General features: G+C 36.4%; 1 protein-coding gene across 9 annotated transcripts in view; it reads right to left on the bottom strand.

The window, feature by feature from the left end:
* Positions 1–25,631, bottom strand: part of LOC128025086 (histone-lysine N-methyltransferase 2C) — a 108,348-nt gene that overhangs the window by 62,344 nt on the left and 20,373 nt on the right. For all 9 annotated transcript variants that reach the window (XM_052611090.1, XM_052611116.1, XM_052611098.1 and 6 more), the window contains exons 5-14: positions 23,085–23,270; positions 15,406–15,503; positions 14,813–14,922; positions 11,708–11,870; positions 10,195–10,366; positions 8,264–8,378; positions 7,995–8,167; positions 7,575–7,870; positions 3,253–3,339; positions 1,834–2,516 (exon numbers count right to left, since the gene is read on the bottom strand). In XM_052611090.1, the coding sequence (XP_052467050.1) occupies positions 1,834–2,516; positions 3,253–3,339; positions 7,575–7,870; positions 7,995–8,167; positions 8,264–8,378; positions 10,195–10,366; positions 11,708–11,870; positions 14,813–14,922; positions 15,406–15,503; positions 23,085–23,270 (2,083 nt within the window). The remainder of the gene's footprint in view (positions 1–1,833; positions 2,517–3,252; positions 3,340–7,574; positions 7,871–7,994; positions 8,168–8,263; positions 8,379–10,194; positions 10,367–11,707; positions 11,871–14,812; positions 14,923–15,405; positions 15,504–23,084; positions 23,271–25,631) is intronic.

Genomic DNA, 25,631 nt, shown 5'->3' with positions numbered 1-25,631 from the left:
AGCTCATTACAGCAAGATGGATTCTGATTGGATGTCAATGTTTGTATCGTTCATCAGCTGGAAAAAAATCGTTCTGAAAATGATTCCAACGATACCGTTTCTCTATGCCTTTATCGTTGTAGTTGTAGTGTGGACTCTGCTATTCTTTAATATTGAGAACGATTATTAGAACTATATCTATCGTTATCTTTATAGTTATCGTGCTTGGTGTGAATGGGCCTTTAGCCTCTGAATGCTTGCTCTACATTTGTTGCTATGACAACAGATCGCTGTCTTGTTTACAATCACCTGTGATGATGTCAGCATGACATCACATGACTCCAGCACACGAAGAGTGCCTCTTACAGCCGCCTAATTCCTCTAATTAATTAGTTTGTGGCTATAAAGTTAATTAATATTTAGCGATCATCCGGAAATCACGAAGATGGCTGTGAATTAAGACTTGCTCAATTAAAACTAAATGAAATTAACACAGCAGTTTCTAACCCAATATGCAAATGCGTTAATTAATTCATTCATTTATGTTTTACCTTTTCTACCAAGAAAACATTGTAGTCATTAAATAATCATTTGGTTTTGTTTAAAGCTCATTAGTTCTACAGTTCTAGATCACTATTATTTTTCTCTGGATGTTGGTCTGAATAAAACTGTCTGTGCAGACTGGACAGCGAGGCAGGTGCCTTTGGACACAGCCTTTATGAGTCAGAGGTCGTTTGGTAAACAGGAAAACACAATCAGAAACAGGATGTGATGCATGAATGATGATCTGATGGCATGTAGACCTCTAATGCTGAAATAATCCCCTTTGAATTGATATTTAAAGCCTGTGCTCAATTTATCAAATGTGTTGTCTATAATAAAGCTTCAGAAAATGGAAAGTTGTTTCTTGCAAAAAATCTAACTTTCACATTCACAAATCACAAATATTTAGGCTATCCAAAGAGAGCATGTTTGAGACTGAAACACTGTGTTTAGACCGAAACATATGGAAACATTTTTCTGCCTCAGAGGTAAAAAATAAAACATCTAATTGCATTTTTGAGGTAGAATGTAGCAATCACGAGAAATAGTCACAATTACAAGAAATAAGAGAATTAACGTTGCAATTATAAAAAAAAAAATAGGTCACATTTACAAGAAAACAGTCACAATTGTGAGATATATGGTCATAAATGCAGGAGCAAAAAAAAATCATTTGTGTGATGCAATGCCATTAAGAAAAAAATCCCTATTAATACTGTGCAGTAATGCTGCAATTATGAGATATAAAGTCACAATTATAAGCAATAAAGTAAAATGTGTTAAAGGTTACCTGCATGATCACAATTACAGGAAAAAAACTGCATTTGTGAAATGCAATGTCATTCTGGGATATAAAGTTGCAATTATGAGAAACAACGTTAACGTTAACGCAATTACAAGAAATTTATGACAAACAGGGTCACAATTATAAGAAATACATTTGCAATTGTGAGACATAAGGTCACAATTACGGGGGTTGGGGGGGGGGGTTACATTCATGAGGTACAATGTTATATTAAGATATAAAGTCACAATTACGATATACAGCACTCCAACTGTGCAACTACAAGAAATAAAGAAAAAATTGCGAACAATGACAAATTGAGATTTAAAGTTGCAATTACGGTAAATAAAATTGCAACTGTGAGTCAAATGATGAGATAATAACTACTTTTATGACAGTTTTCCATTCAAAATGACATGAAAAAAGGTCTTTGGTTTTATTTGCTGTTGAGATCACAAATAACAGAACAGAACTAAGATGGATTAAATGAAACCACCACACAATTGATCATAAAGTATATGACTGACCTGCTTGACTCTGGGTCTTCCAGGTGAAAACTTCCTCTTAGAGATGGCCGGCTTGCCCATGCCGATTTTTGGAGTGAATGGGATGAAGGTGGATGAAGGCACATTGCTGATGGCTTGTCCTGAGACAGCATGGAGCTGGAGCTGGAGCTGGGATGCCCCGTGCCCAACTGAGGGCAAACCCTCAGGCTGTCTGCATGGAGGCTGCTGTAACGACGTCCTCTCCTCCACCAGAGAACTCAGCTTGGCCAAACATCGCTCATCACCATCTATAGTGATGTCCACTTCAGGAATAATGCTGTGCTGCTGCACCATAACATCCCCTTCCTCCTGGCTCTGAACTCCTGGTGTAGTCTCAGCAGTACTAACCTCAGGCTCTACAGTAACTCCACCAGCCACTGTGGAAGGTTCCTCGGTGAAGGAAACCTCCATGGGTTCTTCCTCATGGGCCGTACAGGCTGGAGTTGGCTCTTTGGTGGGTGATAGGTTGGTTCTCTGCTCCTCAAGGCAGGGCTTGCTGTCATCCTCTTTTTGGGAGATGTTTTCGTTGAGTGTAGATGACGTCTCTGAAGGCTCCTCTGCTTCAAACACAAGCTGCTGTACTGTGGATGTCTCTGGAGATGAAACCAGCTCCTGCTTAAGCGGCTCTGAATCTTCAGGACCTTTTGTCTCCTGAGGAGATGTAACTGCAAATGCAAGAAGCAGAAGAACACTCAAAATCACTTTCCGAGGATTTACAATAAAGTGGATTTTCCACTGTTAAAAACTGCCCATACTGTTATCAGCATAAAAAAAAAAATGAACATACTGTTATGATTTCATGAAGAAGAAGACTGTTCCGGGTATTTGGGCTTGTTTTACTATAGCTTAAGTAAGACTGCAGAAAAACTTTTGGGAAGCTGACATATTACACTACATCCTAAACTATTTTCAATAGAATTCTAACTCTATTATAAATTCTAATGAATGCAACTTTAATGAGCTCTGATTGAGAGTTAATTGATTATTTGTACTTCTTAAAAATAATTTTACACACTTTAACACCATTTAAAATGGATTACCCGCTAAATAAAAATTGGTGAAAAAGAAATATTCATCTTATACACCCGTATTAATTTGAACCAAAAATCTTGATGATGAATAACTTGTCTAATCAGATTCAGCAAAATTAATTTTGTTGACATGCAAAAGCACATTGGACTATTTAGCATTATATAAAATGTTGTGTATTTAAATTCACACAATAACACAATTAAATCACCTTAATGCCCATTGAATTAAATCTTTGTCAGAAATATATACAATTCTGTATCGATACCTCTATAAATTATATATATAGTGGTTATGGTTTTAAGATTCCAGCATCTTCGATAACATCAAACGTGTGTGCATCATTGAAGGCAAAGAGAGTAGATGAAGTACCTGAAGTCCGTTCAGTTTCCAGGCTGTGGTCTGAGGTCTCGCTGCACTCTGGCTCGGCTAAATCACCACTAGCATCTGCCACAATTTCTAGAGACAACAGACAGTCCTTGTGTTATTCAATCCAAACCGCTCCAAGCATTAGTGGAAATAATTACAGCATTGGAAAAACAACACATCAGGGTAGAAAAGAGCAAGTGTGAACGCAGGCGCATACAACAGGTGTGTTGTTCAGAAAACATTGTGCTCAAGAGAATACAACGGCTTTGAGCAGCACTGAAAGTAATCTCTGCCTTTAATTAGGATGATCCACGATTTATCCATGCAGTGTTGTTTTATAAACACACTGTACGCTCCGACTACACTCTAACATGCTTTATTGTCCTCCTACTCTCTATTATGTCACTCTCTTCTGTTCAATTCAAGCCTAGAACAACAAATATCCATCTCAAGCACTTTGATCCATTGATTTTGAGGGCCGTATCAGATTAATGACCTCATATCTCCTATAGGAGCAGATAACCAGCCATTACAGAAATCACGTAATCACAGAAGGCTAAATGACTATCGTCTGGTGTGGCTTACATCAGCTGAGCACATCTGAGGTAATTAGAGGACAGGTTTCTTTCTAATCAGAAGAGGAGAGATAAATTATGATTCTGATCTGAACCTGTGACTGCAGTAATGGAGAGAAGATATGGGCTTAACTACAATGACTCGCACTTCTGGTTATTCAGCACTACTTTTAATTACAGAAAGAAACGACAATTGATACTTATGGGCTGTTATGTCAGATGAAGTCACTTCTGGCCAATAGAAGACATTAAAAGGAAAAAGATGGTGATACACCCTATTCATATATATCAGACATATTCATAACTAGGGCTGTCACTTTTGTGAAAAAAATCAGTTTCGATTTTTAAGACATAAGTGTTCACTGAATCGATTGTAAAATCGATTTTCCATGTCTAAAAAAAAAAAAAAAAAAAAAAAAAAAGGTTTCCTTTTTCAACGTCAAATAACGGACGAACATAGGTCGACACTAGGCAGGCATATTGTAACGCGCAAAAAGGCGCAAAATAAAGCCATTACAAATTTATTGGACAGGAAAACAAGTCGATCAAGATTTTCGGGGTCCCGAGCAGAGTGTTTTTTATTCACTATATGTCCAGCTGTTGAGAAGACGCGCTCCGACTGCACTGATGTCCCAGGGACACTCAGGTACAGCTGCGCAAGGTGGGGGTATTACTGCCAATTTTCCACCACAAAAGCCAGTCGCTGTCAACTTGGAATGGTCCTTTTCATAACTCATAACTCATAACTCATAACTCGTCTACTGTGCCGTGAGACCTCCAGAAGCGCGTAAACGCGTCTTTACATTGACTAAGACTGAAATCATTCGCACCAGATGCTATATTCACATTTGGTGTGAACGCAGCATAAGAGGTCGCTTTCGACGTCACTGGCTCTTACAGGAGCGTAAAATTGCTGCTGGTATTTTCTGTCTTGCTCTCAAAAGGCATACTGCACTTTTGGAATTCTTTATTTTCTTTTTCTGCTTTTGTTTGTGAGTTTTGTTACATCTATATTTTTATATTGTTTAATTATTTTAAAATTAATAGTGTACATATTTGGTTAAAATCGATTCCCTATTTTCTTTTTCGAAACCTTTTTTTGGTTGGTCCGATCGATTGTGCAATCGATTTTCAAACTAAAAGTGACAGCCCTAATCATAACTGTGGATACATACTCATAGTCCACGTCAAGATGCAGGGATGCACAATATACTGGTTACATATTCATTACTGTTATAGATTTTATTTTTATTTATTGGTATCAGAGATGATCAGATGTTGCTCATACTACATTCAAAACTGTTAAATGTAAAAATAAAAATAAATCAAATTTTTCATACTGTACATTATAATGTTGTGATGCCTAAATCAATCCAGCTGATTTTATTTGTTGGTGTTTTATTTTGATGGTAAAGAATTTAATATCTGTCAACTAAATATGAATACTGTAAATAGGTTTATTTGATTTTTATTGCAGTTTTGGTTTTAGTTCCAGTTGGTCATTTTAGTGCTACAACCTAAAGATCCTCTGAAGGGCCTTTATTCTATGTGATGACGTAATTTTTAATGAAACAGAAACACAGGGTTGGGACATATAAAGCAGCCCCGCCCCCTTTTTCAAACAGCCAATAGTGTTTCGTTTATATCACAGCTTGGGCCAGACACCAGAGCCGCTGAGCTCGGTAAAGCTGCATTTGAAAGCTTATAAAACCCCTTTAGAGACTAACCCTTTAGGTTCAATATTTAACTTTTTCTGAAGCAAAGCAGTGATTATAATGATGCAGAAGAACTGTGGTTTGAATATTGCCTCATTTATGTTGGCACAGGGCACCGGTATTATGTCTACAGTCCTAACTTATCAGTACTGTTTGTCCAACCATTTCTCCTTCTATCTAAACCTAGTCTGATACGTTTTATGGTCTGTGCTGATTCACGCATATGATCCGCTCTGTACTATCGTGTCTCTGGACTGGAGCAGACTTCTTTCGACCCAATGGAATGCATATTTACACAGAATGTTTTGAGTCGTGAAAGAATATGTTTACGTAAACTGATAGCACTCGTTGGTCTGATCACCCGTTGCGTCTCAGACCCATTTAAAATGTCAGTATGGCAACCTTCGGTACAAGGTCCCATCAAAAGACCTATGGTCTGATACGATCCCATTCATAATCCATCAAACACATATGGGGTCTCTCCCTGATGGGTGAACACTGCTAGACCGTGACATGTAACATCATTCGATGTAAAGTAATGGAGAATGACAAAGAGAGAGTTAAGCTAGAGAGAATGGCCAGCCACATTGGACCAAATGAGCATCATCTCCAGAGGTGATTAAGGTTAACTCTCTGGTGAGCAAGCCTCTCTAAAATCAATGTGAAGGTCAAAGACCAATGTGCAGAAGCCTTGAAGTATTTCTGAAAAGCTAGTTGCTGCAAAGGCATCACCTTCATCCAGCTGTCATCCACATCTAAACATTCCCTTTGCCATTAATTGTAAATAATCCATTGAGATCTTTGTATGCACAACACAGAGATCCGATCTGACCATCATCCAATCCGTCTGGAATGAGAAAGAAACCGCTTGAAATCAAACTTAGGTTTGGACCAAGTCTTTATAAGTCTGATCTATTTCTGCTCTGCTGAACCGTTTCGACTCAAACAGTGACAGCAGACATTGTAACGCAAGCACACATGTTCAGGGCGACCTGTGGCACACTAAATTACCATGAACCCAGCGTGGGATGAGGCCACATCTCTCACTTCTTCACCTAGAGATTTGCACCAGGACGAATAATGCTGTAAAAGGCCTGTGGGCAGCTGTTCCCCTGAAGGTTGAGGAATCGAGTTACTGACACTGTGCTGAACATTTGTACAGTGACAGCGGGGTGTTAATGCACCGCACACCCAAAGCTGGTTGAGCGCAAAGCTGTGATGGTATATTACACATGGATGAGATTGGCAGGAATGTAAAGCGTCCTGCAGATCTGCAAAGTGAGATGGTCTTCAGGCTTCAAATGGAAAATTGAATTGTGCTCCATGGAAGACAGAAAGTCATATGAGTTTGGAACGGCATAAAAGATGACTATTTCAATGAATCACCAAATATTTGACAGCACAAAAGCAGAAAACATCACATAAGCAACACTTTTCAGAGACTTTTTGCCTTCCCCAGGCAAAGTAGGCCAAGTTTCAAATACCGCTTTCCTTAAGACCGGTAAAAACTAATCCAGACAGGCATGTGGGCCTATGGGATTCTTTGGCCTACTCTTCCACTCCAGCAATATTTTGGCCTGAAGGATTGGGGTGCTTCAGAGAGCAGCCTCCGTACTCATGTTTCAAAGACTGCGGGCTGAACTCACAGTTATTGGACCGCTATGAAAGCAACGAAACGCTAAAGACACCAAACTCAAAACCAAGATATTAAGACACTAAAATTAAATAAAAACTTATGAGATTGCATTTGAAAACCACAAATATCTGTCAGAACCCTATCCAATAAAATCCCTTTACAAAGGTGATTCATTCTAAGACTCACTAGAATTGTTGGGCCGCTGCAAAAACAGGTATGAAAGAAATCTATCAGGAATTTTTTTGGACTTTTTTTTTGTCCAATCCTGTTCCTGGAGGGCCAACTTTGAGAGTGTAATAAAAACGGCTTACGTCCCACATCCAATGGGTTAATTCTTCCAAAAACAATACCACGATAACTTTATTAGCTTTTGCATTCAGACACTGAAGTTGGTCTTACCCTTTGTCATTTGTTTCTCCTCTATTTGCCGCTCTACACTCTGCCTCTCGCTCACAGGCTGATGAGGTTCTACGTCTTGAACTTCGGCAGGCTCAGAATCGTTGTTTGTTGGAACTGGCTGTGCGTTTTCTTCAACATCCACATGTGATTGAATCTCTGCTTTTATTCCTTCTGCATCCGTGCGCACAGGATCTGATTCAGAGCCGGCGTTTCTACAGATGGAGCATATGTGATCATCTTTGGACTGTGGATGTGTGTGACCTTCACCTGGTCGTTCACACCGTGGGTGAAACCACCTTAAGAAAAAGAGACAGCTTGAATGATTCACTCTTTCACTGCATCCAAAATCAGGTTCCAGACAGACTTTTTGGATATGTAACTGCTACTGAACTAGATTACAGATCTGTGATGGAAATATACCTTTTGCATTGATGGCAAGAAAACTGCTCTTTGTGGACATCAGGATCTATGTCGCTGGGACATGAGCAGGGGACGGTGGCGTCCTGTTGATCGCCACAGGTTTGGCACAGAAGGCTGTTGTGGTGCCATTGTTCACTGCTCCGGATGCCACACTGAACACACACCCGGCAGTTCTACAAACACACAGCTACGATTAGCTACACTGCATTCAAGAAACAGAGGAGATCATTTGGCATGAGAACAATAACGTCTCTTAAAGCCGCTCATACCTTACACCTCCAGCCGTTGATGGGGATAGAGTCCATAGCCGGCTGCAAGCAGAAAGTGTGATAGCCTTTGTCGCACATATCGCACACTAGCATTTTAGTGTCCTCTCCAGGCTCCCTGAAAAGATACAAGGACAAAATCAATCTAACTAACTCTACCATATGGGATAAATGTTCCGCCAAATGAATTGCAGTCACGGATCAAAAAATAAATAGAGTGATACCAAAATGTAAAAACGCAAGAAAAAATATATTGCACAAAATGTGAAAATGAAGCTAAGTTTTCAGAAAAGCAAACTATGGTCACGGATCAAAAAATAAATAAATAAATAAGCGCAAGTCAAAAATGTGACAAAATATAAGCATGAATCAATACTTTAAACTAGGGGCGACCATGAATAGTAAAAGATTCGATGCTTCGATAGGAGGAGCCTGATTCGACTGCTAATCTCATAGTCGAATATTCACGCGGTGTTATGATCATGTCATTTTGGCTATATGGGAAATACAAAGCGTATTTTATATGAGATAAATGATTAGTTAAAATCCCAATGATTAAAAACCTGAGGCATCATTCTGCTGATCATCTTCAGTGCACCCAGTTCAAAACAGAAATGCAGAACATTAATAAATACTGTCATATATATAACATTATAATGAGAACATTATTTTGTAAAACATTTTGTGAATTCTTAGGGTTTCGCTGACGTTTAATGTTAACTATGTATTAATCAAAACATAAAACATTATTTACCCCATTTGTATATGCGAGGCATCCATTACATATTTTCACTTATGACTATTGAATGCCTGACTTGACTCTTAGTAATATATTTTGCCCCACCCCTCAAAACTTTTGATTTGACTATCAGTCGAATATCGGCAAGATATTTGATTCGACTATGAAAATCCTTAGTCAGGGACACCCCTATTTTAAACACATTTAAAGTCATATTGCACAAAACTGAAATTTTAACACAAATGATCCGACTTGCACATAAAATCTTGGTTATATTTAAAAAAGAAAATTGTGCTCTCAGACATTTTTTTTTGTATGCTTATGCTGGTTTTTTTTTGTATGCTAATGTGTTAAAAGTTTTGATTCATGCTTCTTATTTTTTTTTTTTAAATGCTTTTTAATTTTTTTTCCCCGAACCGTTACCACTTTTTACTACTCTGAAAATTTTGCTTTAATTTAAAAAAATGTGTGCAATATATTTTTACTTGCTTCCTTAAATTATGGCTTCATGCTTATTATTCCATGACCACAATACTTCCAGAACATTTTTTTTTTTTTTTCATGAATATATTCCAACGCAGTAAAAAATATATTGTAATTATATTGGCCAAAAATATGTTGTGGTTAAAAACCTGTTCATTGGTTAATGGTGAGTTCCCTTGCTATAAATGGTGGAAAAATAGTACATCTAATGAGACATCTCATGTAATTTTAGTCTAATTCTCTTAAATTATTCTGATTTATAGTTATTCTGATTCTCATTCTGATCATTTACAGTGAACAACCATAAATTCCCAGAATTCCTCGTTAGACACCTTACATTTTTATGTTTTTCATGTTTATTAAACATCATTGAATTAAATATAGTTTTTTACTATACATTTTAGTTATTTCCATAAACCCTAAAATGTTGGTTTTAGTAAACAGTAAAGTTCCAGAAACCACAGCTGCAGTTTAACACTGTATGTTACCCCATAGATTTTAGAGAAATCTAATTGAATGTGTATAATCAGTGACTATCCGTTAAGCCCACATGAGACACGAGCAGGTGTCGGTTTATTCCACTGAAAAGCAAATTCTTGCAACCTCAACGAATGCATGAGCAAATACAGATGAGCTACTGAGGAATGAGTAACAGCGCAGACACGCCGTACAGACTGGGGAGAATAAAAGGCAAAGCTTGGCTGCAACTCACTTGCATGTCTGACAGACTTTGCACTCAGGGCACTGCCAGCCTGCCCTCTTCAGAGGAGTGACGCTGATGTCCAGACACATGCCGTGGTAGTGCAACCCACAGCTGGTGCAAAAAAGCTGGTCCAGGAGATCCCCGGGGCTGTCGCACAATATACAGTTCGCCTCTTCTTCATCTGAGACACAAAAAAAAGAGGAATGAAAAAATAAAAGTGAACTAAATTCTTAAACCCATGCCCACTTTACATGATCTAATCCAATTCCCAATGCCTTTTAGAATTTAATTAAATAATTATTTAATTATATTAAATATCCAATATTGATGATTATTTTTTTTGTTATCTCAGACATTTTTTTTGTATACTTATGCTGTGTTTTTTGTATGCTAATGTGTTAAAAGTTTTGATTCATGCTTATTATTTTTTTAAATGCTTAAAAAAAAAAATTTGAACCACTTTTTACTATTCTGAAATCTTTGCTTTAATTTTCAAAATTGTGCAATATATTTTTACTTGCTTACTTAAATTATAGTTTTATGCTTATTATTCCATGACCTCAACACTTCCAGAGCATTTTTTTTTTCATGAATATATTCCAACGCAGTAAAAATTATTGTAATTATATTGGACAAAAATATGTTGTGGTTAAAAACCTGTTCATTGGTTAATGGTGAGTTCCCTTGCTATAAATGGTGGAAAAATAGTACATCTAATGAGACATCTCATGTAATTTTAGTCTAATTCTATATAAATCTATATAATTCTATATATTAAATATCCAATATTGATGATAATATAAAAAAGGGCAACAACTAATATTTATTTTGAATATCAACCTCTGACATTTTTAATAAAGGCATATTTTTATGTTGTCAGTTCACTAGTGAGATCCTCTGTGATTTTTAAAACAACAAAAACATCTAAACATCTTTCTTTGGTAATGAAAAGGCAGTAAAATAACTTTGTGATGAGTATCAAAAAAATGAGTCACTGTCGTGGTATGAAAGTAAACATGAGTGGTCATGCACAGTGTTACTCATCAAGGATGCATTAAACTGATCAAAAATTATAATAAAGACATTTTAAATATTACAAAAGGTTTCTATATTTTTAAATGCTGTTTTTTGAACATTCTATTCAGAGAATCCTGAGAAGAAGAAAAAAATATCACGGTTTCCATAAAAACATTGAGCGGTTAACATTGATAATAATCACAAATGTTTCTTAAGCAGAAAATCAGCATATTAGAATGATTTCTGTAGGATCATGTGACAATGAAGACTGCAGTAAAGATGCTGAAAACCAGTCAACTTTAAACAAAAAAGTCAACCATAAACAAAAAAGCTTTGTGAGGTTTTACAAAGTCTCTTTTGAATGGCATAGCAAGAGTCAATGTTCTTTTTGAACTGGGGACTGGAGTCTAAAAGTTACAGCATGTTTTTATAGTACGTCAAGGTCTGTCTTTGAAAGAGTGCATTAATACATTTTACAAGAGCAAATAATAAATGCGGTTCTCACATTTGCTGACGGCAAGCTCAATGTGCTCTGTGCACAGGACAGAGCGCCTCCTGAAGTCCTGAAAGGTGCCAGCGGCCCCCGCGCAGGGGTAATGGTACGAGCGATCACACCCCTCCTCACAGCACTTGATGGATGCTCCAAGGCGCTTACAATATGCACAGTGCTATAAAAGAAAAGAGTCATAATTGATAAGACAATAACAATGCAGACTTTGATACTAAAACATGTTAAAAGACTGCCATCGATTATTTTAACACTGTCTATAGTCCTAAACTGAAACCTTACATGCATTAACTGCTCGTCACATAATTAACATTCAAGATTAAATGTCTGGCAACTAATATAAAACCAAACTAATCTATACAATGCGACATGAAAGCTGACAGTGTAATGCCTGTGGTCAGACTAACAGCTAGGGAGAGCTGTGAAATAAACCACAATGATGACAGACTGACGGATGTGTAATTATCCCATCATGCCTGTAATGTCCCATGCACAGACCACAGACGAGAGGGGCCAATACACGAAACGGTTGCATTACTATTATGTGCAACATCTCAGAGCCATGTATCGAAATGAAGTCATTGTCTTCTGGTTGTGCAAAGTCAAGTACACCTTCTGCGTATTAAAGAGCAGATCCAGGTGTGTGAGTGAGAATGATGCAGTCACAGTAAAGTACAGCAGATTGCAATAATCTGCTAAAACTTCCATAGAAGGAGGAAACCGATTGATTAAAATACACTACAGTGTGTCAATATGTATCGAAAATCTCAGAATACTCATATACACCCTCATCAAGCACCAGCATCTGCCCGCAGCCCTCAATAACCACTGCCAAAAACCAGCAGCTGGAGCTCGTGAGACCTCCAACAACCCACAAGAATTGAGAAATAATAACAACTGTCACTGTGGCCTCGAATTGCATGATCTACTAGTTAGACGCTTCCTCAAGGGCATCCAAAGACATTACAGGTTATTTTTCGTAGGTCAGGTCATCTATTTGCACTCTTCCCTAATGTTATGTTCCATTTTAATTATAACTGTAACCCACAACAGCTTCCTGAAAACACGTACATATTTCCCTCTGAAAACTAGCACTAGGCCAATGTTCCCTTTTCTATTCGAATCGATCTGTTTTGCGTCTCCGTCCATCGTTCTGCTTAATGAGCTGCTCAGAAAGCAGCTGTCCGCTAAAAGTCAAGCAACACGGCGAGACGAGTCCAGACGTGACACGCCGTCAGCCCTCATGTTTACAGCTGCTCACCGCACATCGTTAACTGTGCATTTCATTTCACACCTACATCAAATGGTCACTGCACAGGGGGTGTTAAGTGATGAAGCCCCTTTGAGTGCCGTGACCTTTTCTATTTCACAGCTGATCAGCGGCAACCTTTAGCAGCCAGTTAGATTCCTCCTCTAGCTCTAGCCTTTCACAGAATTACAGCAGCACAGCCGTACGAGTCAGCCAGCAAAGAGCCATAGAAACCCCATCAGCTGTAATTAGAGTGGCATTAAACAAGAGCAAGAAATAAACTCAAAATTAGGCAGAAATACGGTTTGTACATGCAAATGTTCAGAGGGTGGAATGTAGAACTATTTTACATTCATTTGGAAGTAATAATTAAATCATATGGGGAGAATGCATTTTTTTTGTAAATTTAAATTTAAATGTATATTTAATTAACTAAATTATCCAAAAATAATTCTGTAATGTTACATTTCAGCAAAAATCAGCAGTATTATAAAATTCCCAGTGTTTAACAAAAACTTTTAAAATTGTTTTTGTTAAATAAAATAATGCTGAAATGAATGAAATTTGAACATTACATAAAAACCTAATTTAGAATGTTTGCCTTTGCAATGGACTAATTTAAACAATAAAAGGAGTACAAATTAATAAAAAATAAATCAAAGTTTAATAATACAAAAACGTTAAAAGCACATAACATAAAAATAAAATAAAAAATACAAAAATATAAGCTAATTTTAAAATAATACAAATATTATAATTAACTAGATTATCCAACAAAAGTTATGTAATACATAAAACATTGACATTTCGACAAAAAATCATAAAGTATTATAAAATTATCAAAACTATTAAAATTGTTTTGTTCAATTAAAATAACACTGAAATAAAATAAAACAAGAATTTTAGATATACATTTTATTTAGAAATGCTGCCCTGGCAAATTACCTTTTTAAACATTAAAATGAGTTTAATATACTAAAATCTGAAAAAAAAAAAAAAAAAATCAAAGTTAAATAATAATATAAATTAAAAATAAAACATTAAAAGCACATCACAAAAGCATGTAAATTAAAAACAAAACAAAAAAATAATCCAAAAATAATTTAAAACACTATAAATAACACTAAAATAATTACTTTATTTTAAAATTACACGCGATAGATTTAATAACCATCTTAGACCACCTGGTTTATATAATGCTGGTTTATATCCACCAATATTAACACTTTGGTGAAAACTGATGAGACAACAATTCATTACATTTTATTGCCAATAACCAATAAATAATGAAAAATTATTTACTGTTTTAGTGAAAATAAATTTAAAACAAAGCACTAAAAATTAAATTTAATTAACTTTTCATCTTCAAAAAATTATTTAGAAATTTGCTAGATTACATATACAGTTACTCAATTATTAGTGTTTTCAAAGATTAACTTGGCGTAAGATGACAGTCCAAACATTAAAGATAAAGTCTAAAGAAAAAAAAAATCATAAACAGTTAAATATAAAAAAAAAAAAAAAACTGTAACATTGCAACATCAGCAGATAATTAGGACCAACATCAAAAACACAACATATTCAGATGGAAGCCATAAAAGAAAAAATCTTAAAACGGCTTCAGGAAAGATAACGGTTGTGGATAAAATAAAACTACAGAAGAATTTTTTTTTTTTTTTTTGATGCAGACATCAATGAGAAACCTGAGCATTTTATCCCTGATTTGCATAACCTTTCAAGTATTTCAGTGAGGTAATATTTACATAAAGTTTATAGTCATTACTTTATTCACGAGTCCTCAAATGATTCAGCCTAGATAATCATCAGCTAAATCAAAAGATATCCCAGCATACCTCTGTGCTCCCTGAGTGGATGGCTTTGTCCACATTTAGCAGTGATTGATCCTCCGCTTGACACACACAATTTGACCACAACGCGCAGCTTTGATGAGCCCAGCACTGACCTGCAAACACAAGGGATCAGAAGATGTCTCTTCCTTTCTTTTCAGTCATACATCACATTCTTTCTTCCTTCTGTTTAACACAAAAGGGGACATGCTGCCTAAGCTACAGAAGACCGAACGTCACATGGGTTTGACCAACACAGCAAAGATTGTTCAAGTTCATTTTACTGTTCTAACAATTTCAGTTCCTCACCTATCGTAAAGGTGATGTGTCTGACTACACCGTCTAATTTCAGGCTTGTTCCTGCCCAAAGCGTTCAGGCTGTGTTTATTTACCTTCATTATATCAATCTCTGTACAATCAGTGAAAAAACTCAATTGAACATTTGATTAAAAGAAATTTCAACAGCTGTGTATGAGAAAGAAAACCTTTGATTTCTTTGTTTTTTTTCTCTCTGTTTACTTACAAGAAACAATGAGAGTATTTTCTATTGTAAGCTTGTCTCTGTGTGTGCCTAGGTAAAGTTTTAAACAGGTTTGTACCCGACTCATCAAAGAGTGTTCGGACATCGATGTCGTCCGGCAGACCGACGTGATGAAGCTCCTCCCAGAATCTGCCTCCTCCTTCCTCGGCCCCGACACTGCAGGACAGAGACAGACAGACAGGGGATCCGGTTTAGTCTTACACAATGTCCTAACCAAGATTATCTGTTGGCCTGAACAGGGACAGATAGGGGAAAGTGAGAGTGTTTGAAAACTAGGGATGTTCTAAGGTGTGCAATTATTTTCAGAAAAAAAAAAAAGAACAGCAAGAGAACCAAAACCTACAACAACACTGACCAAGCAATTAAACATTGTAATCTATGTATTAATAACTGCATCAGTCTGCTATAAATGGCAAAAAGTCTCTGTTACTAGATCTAAAATTACAAGCAAAAGAGGTTTTGGGTGAGATGTGCAAGAGACAGATAAAATCACAAGAGTGTTTTAAAGACCAAAACCTGACGAATGTCTTGAAATACAACATCTGAACAATATTTGAGGTGTGTAACCATAATATAAGCAGAACAATTTACTCCGGTTTATTGAATTATTACAAAGCCGATTCCAAAAAAGTTGGGACACTGTACATTTGTGACAATTGTGAGTAAAAAAGGAATGGAATAATTTAATCTCATAAACTTATATTTTATTCACAATAGAATATAGATAACATATCAAATGTTGAAAGTGAGACATTTTGAAACGTTATGCCAAATATTGGCTCATTTTGGATTTCATGAGAGCTACACATTCCAACAAAAGTTGGGACAGGTAGCAATAAGAGGCCGGAAAAGTTAAATGTACATATAAGGAACAGCTGGAGGACCAAGTTGCAACTTATTAGGTCAATTGGCAACATGATTGGGTAAAAAGAGAGCCTCTCAGAGTGGTAGTGTCTCTCAGAAGTCAAGATGGGCAGAGGATCACCAATTCCCCCAATGCTGCAGCGAAAAATAGTGGAGCAATATCAGAAAGGAGTTTCTCAGAGAAAAATTGCAAAGAGTTTGAAGTTATCATCATAATCTACAGTGCATAATATCATCCAAAGATTCAGAGAATCTGGAACAATCTCTGTGTGTAAGGGTCAAGTCCAGAAAACCATCCTGGATGCCTGTGATCTTCGGGCCCCTAAACAGCACTGCATCATATACAGGACTGCTAGTGTAATGGAAATCACAACATGGGCTCAGGAATACTTCCAGAAAACATTTCCAGTGAACACAATCCACCTATTTGCTATTCGCTATTGCCGGATAAAACTCTATAGGTCAAAAATGAAGCCATATCTAAACATGATCCAGAAGCACAGGGGTTTTCTCTGGGCCAAGGCTCATTTAAAATGGACTGTGGCAAAGTGGAAAACTGTTCTGTGTTCGGACGAATCAAAATTTGAAGTTCTTTTGGGAAAACTGGGACGCCATGTCAGCCGGACTAAAGATGACAAGGACAACCCAAGTTGTAATCAGCGCTCAGTTCAGAAGCCTGCATCTCTGATGGTATGGGGTTGCATGAGTGTGTGTGGCATGGGCAGCTTACACCATCAATGCTGGAAGGTGTATCCAAGTTCTAGAACAACATATGCTCCCATCCAGACGTTGTCTCTTTCAGGGAAGATCTTGCATTTTCCAACATGACAATGCCAGACCACATACTGCATCAATTACAACATCATGGCTGCGTAGAAGAAGGATCCGGGTACTGAAATGGCCAGACTGCAGTCCAGATCTTTCACCCATTGAAAACATTTGGTGCATCATAAACTAGAAGTCTGTATTAGACAAGAATGGGACAACATTCCTATTTCTAAACTTGAGCAACTTGTCTCCTCTGTCCCCAGATGTTTGCAGACTGTTATAAAAAGAAGAGGGGATGCCACACAGTGGTAAACATGGCCTTGTCCCAACTTTTTAAAAATGTGTTGATGCCATGAAATTTAAAATCAACTTATTTTTCCCTTAAAATTAAACATTTGATGTCATCTATGTTGTATTCTGAATAAAATATTGAAATTTTGAAACTTTCACATCATTGCATTCTGTTTTTATTCACAATTTGTACAGTGTCCCAATTTTTTTTTAAATCAGGTTTGTAAAAAAACATTGCATACTCGAGCTGGAGGAGAGATGCTGATGTTTCGTGTCATGGCTTTATCATGGATGTGCACTATTTTCTAATAATTCAACGGTCTATCATCAGTTATTTCTTATGTAATCTTATTATACAAATCAATTTTATTTCCCATTAAACTGTTAAAATTTACAACACTGGTTGCAACCAAAGCAGCAGATGGGATGAATGAGAATTAATATTCATTTTCTGACACTAGGTGGTGCTTTCATCAGAAATACAGTGGTTACCATGATTACCCCATAAACAAAGCAATGCTGTGCATGTAAATACTATTTTATGAGGCATTATATGGAGATAACATGGGGGAAAAAGTGTCAACAAAAACAAAAAAGTTTCAGTTCAAACCTAAATACATTCCCACACCTTGCTCAGCTTCCAAGCTGACATTTTCTCGCAGCGAGTGATTAGTTTTCTGCATTTAAAACAATGACTACATTTTGACTGGTATTTCCAGCAGCTGCAGTTAGGTTTAGTCGAATAGTTGACTCCCTACTGAAAACAATCCACAGTTCAATTTGTGGACCTTTAAACGGGTCATAACATGAGAAATCAAATATATGGCATATAAGAGGTCTTTGTACTATTAAAAAATTCTGTTAGTGTCATAGTTTAAACGCCCTCTCACAACAACAACAACAAAAACACAATATATATATTTTTATAATAACAAGCTACAAAATATACATTATTGGATATTATGGGATGTGTGCTGTCATATGGTCAAACACATTTGCATTTGACTGCCTCCATAGCAAGATATCAACAAACAATCATACATCATCACAAAACAGGCTCCGCCCACTGGCATTCAGTCACTTAACATCGTGAAACCTGTTTACAACAAAAACACGTGCATTGCATTGCATCTAGTGTTGTCAGAGTACCGATGTTGGTACCAGACGATACTGAAATAAAAAAAATGTGACGATGCCAGCATTTTGATGCCGTTTTGAGCGTGTTGAGCAGCTACGATTGGCTACAATCATCAACGCTTCACGCTGTTCATCGAGCACTTACACAGATACACACTAGAGCATTTAGTGTGTCAAAATGAACAAACTATCGATGATTCTTATATTTAACTTAATGAATAGATTAACAATTATATCAAGAGCAATAAGGGACTAGTTCTCTAATAATGATAATAGTGCGACCACACTGTCACAGAAAACAAGTAACACAGCATCAAAGATCTGATTTTCCAAAATATGCTTCCTTTAAATGTAGAAGGTTTGCAGAACCTTCCATTGGTCTGGCACCAGATTCACAGAATATGCCACAATGTCAGTCTGCCAAATATCAAATTAGATCACCCAACTGCATCCAAGTCCAGTTAATTCCTAAACAAACGGTCTCTGGCTGCTCTGAATTTAAATATCTGCCACTAATAGTGGTATAAGCAGCGGAAATCACTGAAATTATTCTTTTGTATTTCCGCAACAGCTTTCCTTCATTGATTCATTTACAGATATTTTTTACTAACACCTAAAAAATATTTTGCCAGGTAAGTAATGGTCACCAGGGTTATTTTAGGGTTATTTTAGTTATATAAACAAATAAAATATATCCTAACTGAAATAAAACAAAATATAAAAAACCATAATAGTATCTCAAAACTTCAATAACGTTATGTTAAGTTATTTAATATCTTTCTTATTCCTAATTGTTCCCCTTCGGTTCTTCAGGAGCTTAATATCCTCTTAGCATACTGTTGTAGTAAATAAGACTCTTGTTTTTATGTGACTTGCCTGGTATAAAACAAATAAATAGTTTTTAAAATTTTTATGTAACGTAAATTTCAATTACATTTTTTTATAATGCCTATTCAAAGATTGTTCATCTGTAAATTATCTATAAATTTTGCATGTCTATAAATTATCTACATTTTGGCTTTTTCACTTATTATAATAATATATATTAAAGTGCAGTTGATTCAATCTTAATTAATAAGAACATATCATGTACTTAATTCAATTAAAATGTTGCCCAGCCCTAATGTGACAGAGTCTGAGATGAATGTGTACATGCTCATGATCACCAGAAGAGTGTTAATTTATTCTTGACTTTCAGGCACTGGACGGGTTTGACTCACAGCCATATTAATTTAGGATGGGGGTTGTGTGGGATGGGGTTGATTGATTAACCACTTACACAGAAATGACTCATCGTAAATATATCACGGGACAAAAATGTATCTATCATGGCGCGGCGCATCTCATTAAAACCCCTCCTCTATCCACCTGCTGGGACGGCTGACATATACGAGGGGTCAGCGTTGATTTCAAACACATTCGGAGAAATCCAAAGACAATAGATGGGGATGATACGAAATACAATTTCTGAGAACAATGTACCACATTATTTGACTTAGTAGTTATTTTACATAATCTAACAAAGCAATTAAATAATGTACACAAGTCAACAAGCCTTATGTAAATAAATACAAATTATACACAAAAAAATCATGGCTGTCCATATTGAAGGGTCGTTCCAAACCAAAGTACTCAAAACTGGACACATCGAAGGGTCCATCGGAATGAAGGATTTTGAAGGGTACAACTGATGGATACGTCAGGCTCTCATGATCCTTTGCACGGGGAAGTTTTTTGGCATCACAGAGTTTGAATGTTCATTATGGTTTGGAAACCTAACTATACAGCTGAAATCTAAATTAGCACACCTGGTGTTGATAGCACAAAAAAACTGTTGGACATGAAGATTAGTTGAATCTTCAACATTTATATGAGAATTGCATTGCATTCACAGTATGAAATGCTCCCCTCCTGTAGAAGATCTAGAGTCCCTATGTGTAAATTTAATAGGTATAAGAATTATTTTGTGCCTGTATGTGTACGAATGCTGAATAACTGTATTATTATTTATTTTTTGTATGTATATGCACCAAAATGTAGTCCACAACAAATTTCTTTTCAAGGACAATAAAGTATACTTCTACTACTACTAGTCCCTATAAAAGTGCTTCTAATTAATTGATCGAATGCAGTTGCAAAGGTTCAAAATAATTATCACCACTACTCATTTGCACCAATAAAACATGCAACTCTTTGTTTTACTACCAAATTATACGTAATATCTAATTATTCATAAATTTTTACATATTTATATAAATATACATAACTGGTTTTGTGATATTTTATTATGAAAATTCCACATATTGTCACACTTTTTTCCCTAGGCATTATTGGTATTTTGGTTACACAATAAATTGTATTTAATTTAATTTCCATTTAATTCATAGTAAACTATTGTCATTTCTGGCTGGGTCCGCTGGCCAATCAGAGCAGACTGCGCTTGTCAGAAGGAGGGACTTTGTAGAAAATTATGCATTTGAGAGAGCCGGGGAATAGAGGACCTACATTAATGTACAGTATTTGACATTTTTTACATTAAAGCATGTCAACATATTCTGTTATACCAAATAATGATCTTTAAAAAAGCATCATATGACCCCTTTAAGTGTAATAGCAGCCTATGAAATGAAAATAAAATTTCATATTCAGTATTTCATTTCAATAAACTTTATTATTTGTCACAAGTAGTAGACCATTTCAAGAGGATTTTCCACCCAGCTACCACCGCAAGTATATTTCAAAGCTCTGGGGAGCACTGCACCCTAGCATTTTTAATCAGTAAACATCACAAACCCACCTTCATCTTCTGTCATGCTACTGTAAGTGAACCACATCTCGAGAATTTCCCTTAAAATCATCTTTTTCCACCATCACGTCTCACTACTCCACATTCAGACCCACAGATGACAGAGCTCAGCAGGGCTGGCGAACCGCCAACATCAGACTGGCAGCACATTACGTCACATGGGCCCCTGGGAGACAGCTGATTGGCTCCAAAGAGCCAAGACAAATTAGGCAACTGTGCGAAAGAGCAGGGAAAGGGCCCTTTGTTGTGCTGAGCGCACGCTGGGGCTGGAGTCTCACATCTCGCTCTGTGACTCTCAGTAGCTGTAGGGTAATGATCAGCTCTGGGAGAACGCTCGCAGAGACCCACATATGAAAAGCAAACAGTCAACAGCCATGTGTGTGCTCACACCTTTGTGAATAAAGCACAGGCAACGGGATTTACATCTATCTGGATAATGCCGGGTTATTTAAGGCGTAAACGATATCGCTATAGTACTATTCAGGGCTCCATACTGTGACTATTTTTTCTGGCGGTGCGACTAAATTTTGTTAGAGGTTGCACTGATGCGAGCACTGAGTTATCCAACTCATAAGAACTCCCGAACAAAAACCATTATTATATTTTGATGACATATGCTACGCGGAAACTCTCAAGACGAGACTTATGACAGATATAATATGATACTAAATAAATACACGATTGTGATTTTGCATCTCTTATAAATACTTCTGCCTTGTATGCTGATTATGACTGAAAGTGATCACTATAACCATTAGACGATAGCAGAGGAGCACTAATGGGCTGATTAGTCTTTCGTTTTTACTTTTTGCTTTATATTTTGAAATTATAAAATCACTATTATAAAATATAAAATCATCAAGAAATCGAAATTTGACAAAGTTTTGCACTTTTTTGTGTATAAAGTAGGAAAAGTCACAAAATTGCCTTAAAAAACTAACTTTTTAAAGCAGCTCGCCCTGTCAGATACTATGACAGACTCGTGTGATGCTGACCGAGACACTACTTGTGCTGTTTAATGCATTTGAGATGTGCTGTTTTCCTCAGTGCATAATTAACATTTCACTATATAATGTCCAACTCTGAACGTTAGAAAGTCATGAAAGTTTTTCCATTTTGCTGTCAAGAGTGCACGAGCCTACTGCATGCGATTCTCCGCTGGAGTAAAATTCAGCGCTGCGTCACAGGAATAAATTACACTTTAAAATAAATAAATATGTATTTTACAGAATATTTTATTACATATTACAAATTATTTATTCATGTTTAATATTTCACAATATTAAGGATTTTACTCTTTTTTTGCTCAAATAAATGTATCTTCAGTTAGCATGAGACAAATCTTTAAAAACGTAAACTTATAAGAGCAGTGTACTACCAAAACTAACAGAAGCGTACAACAATCATAGCATAGCTTTAGAAGACACTGAACCACTACAATATGTTTTGAATTAAAGCATGTGGGACAAAAAAAGCATTGCCATTTGCGGAGACGATGCAAAGTTCACTCTAGGATAAAACCTGTGTTTGCTTCACACGAGTCTGTCTCCAGGACATTAAGCAAAAACACACAAATACTAGAGCACTGAGTGCAATATTTAACCGGAATGATCCGTATATTTAAACAGTCTCTGCCTGAAATTTCATCCAGATGAGGGTGATTCAACCAGTGACATCAGATATCAGCATCCCTCTGCCTGTAACAGGCCTACCATTCAGAAGAGCCCTTACAAACACAATACCAATACCATCCGATCTATTTCACAGGGACTGACCGAGAAGAAAACACAGTCGTGAGAGAAGCCCTATTTAGCTACACATCAGAGCAGATATCAAATGACAGCTCCACTCGCCTCGGCCAATCAGCTTACCTCTCTGGGCCCCTCTGCCTCCCTGATTGGCTGGCAGCCCCACTCTTGTCGTCACAGTCGTGGCCCTCCTCTGTGGAGGATTGTGGGAGTGCAGGGTCATATCCGGGTGTGACCCTGAATGGCTTCAGATCCCCCTGACCCAACAGGCTTCGACCAGCACAGTAACAGAAGGCACAGAGCTGTTCGCTGTGAGGAGACCAGAGGAACGCGGTTAGCCAGTGAAACAAGATGGCATGTATTACAGTATTAAAGGAATGCTTCTGGTAAATGCAGAATTTTCCTTTAACCCTCAGAGATCTACTGATCCAAAATTGCAACACTTGCAATAAAATAAAGTGTTTAACATAAAAACAATATACTGTATGCGTCAAAATCTGTTTAATGATGGAACAGTATAAAAAAGTGGGTTTAGATTAAAAAAGAGGGGTTTAAATGAAAGATTTTTGTTATAAAAGAAGATAAAACTAATCGACACTGTAAGTAACATTTTTAAAAAGCCAAACATGTCAGTCTCTTAGTAACACGTAATTTATTTAAGCCACAATAAAAGCACTTTACATGTCTCCAGCATGTTTTATAATGACCCAAAAAAGAAAAACATACCTCACCCCTCAAAAAAATAATGTGCACAATACACTGTAGTGTCAAGCAAGTACACACATTTAAAATGTTGTTTAATTTTCTAGTTAAATATGATACATTTTGACATTACTCCTTTCATTTAATTACACCTTTGCAGATTTTGTGCTTTTTAACAGCAGCTCACAATTGTATGATAGAAACCTAATTGACCTAAGCCCCGCCCCCTCAGTTAGTGTTACTGATTCAGACAAGCTATCCTGAACATTCCATTGAAATAAACGGAACATTTTTATGACATTTTCAGTAAAATGTGCTCATAAAGTTGTAAAATTAAATGGATAATATTTTTAGCTGGGGTGGAATTATGACACTGCAAACCATTTTTTTAGGAAATTATTAAACTTTACTTTAACATGATTAAAAACTCAATACAGGAAACAATCTAAACGCTTCTCACTGTTAACTGAAAGTTGGAGGAAATGCATCCTTCTACATGTTCATTTTGGAATAAGGCCTGACACATTGTTTTAATCACACTATGGGTTGCTTTCAAATTTATACAAATTTTTGAAAAAGTCAAATAAAAACAGTTTGTATCAGTTTGTAATCTTGTATCACTATTATAAGAGACTGCCAACAACATTTTATCACATTATGGTTCATTATGGTTCATAATTTTGCATAAAATTGCAATAAAAAAAATCGAAATGCACAGATGCTCCGAAGACTTACATTACAAAAGAGCACAAACTTGTGAGGGAAAATACGGCATGGAAACGGACGGTGGGTCAGAAATATTTATGGGCGGGGCTTATTAACTCTTTCCCTGCCAGCAGGTTTTTTATTTTATTTTATTTATACAAAAACACAAATTCTGTCATCAATTACTCACCTTCATGCCATTCCAAACTCATAAAAACACACTTGCAAATAAATATGCATTTGTAATTATGTTTTCTGTGTAATTATGCACCATTTTACCTTTGTAGCCCTCACTTACAGACTTCTGGAAGGGCCCTTCTTGAAGGGATTCACTTGTTCACTTTAATTAGGAACGCTCAACAAATGACACCTCCTTCAAGGGTGCAAATGCAGCTTAAAATTCGCGAACTGCTACACTCAAAGGAGAAGCACGTAGGTTGTGAAACCAATGTTTATACTACTAATAAGTATGTGGGAGTGTTAGAATTCACACATGCTGTGTCGTGTTGTGTTGTCATCATACGGTTGCCAGTTGGTGGAACTTCATTCATCATCATTTAACTTCATCATTGTCAAGTGCACTCGTTCCTGTTGGTGTCATCAATCTGGCAACCTGTGTGTCCATCAATTCTGAGAAGTAGGGGCCGGGTGAAAAAAAACCCCTCTCCAATATTTTGAATTTGGACTGCAATACCTAGTTCAAGCACTCAGTGTGAATGCTACATACAGCACCTTTAAGGAGGAAAACAGTAAATACTGATCTGACATAAAACTGGGACCCGTTTTTTGTACGTTGAATATTACATCCGAGATCAAATTACATATCCAAGATGATATCCCTGCGCGGTAACACTTTAGAATAAGGTTCCATTAGTTAATGTTAGTTAACTACTTTTGTTAACATGAACTAAGCAAGAACAATCCTTCTACAGCATTTATAAGTCTTAGTTCATGTTAATTTCAACATTTACTAATGCATTATTTAAATCAAAAGTTGTGCTTGTTAACATTAGTTAATGCACTGTGAATTACCATGAACTAACAATGAATAACTGTATTTTCATTAACTAACATTAACGAAGATGAATAAATACAGTAATAAATGTATTATTCATTGTTTGTTCATGTTAATTAATACATTAACTAACATTAACTAATGGAACCTTATTCTAAAGTGTTACCCCCTGCGCTAATCAGGATCTGGCTAATTGGGTTCTTCGAACGCACCTTTTGTTGATGATTAGCATGGCTTGATTTAGTTAT

This window comes from Carassius gibelio, chromosome A2, assembly GCF_023724105.1.
Source record: "Carassius gibelio isolate Cgi1373 ecotype wild population from Czech Republic chromosome A2, carGib1.2-hapl.c, whole genome shotgun sequence".
In the NCBI taxonomy this organism is placed as follows: Eukaryota; Metazoa; Chordata; class Actinopteri; order Cypriniformes; family Cyprinidae; genus Carassius; species Carassius gibelio.
The sequence above is the reverse complement of the archived record's forward strand: the minus strand, read 5'-3'. Positions and strand labels throughout refer to the sequence as shown.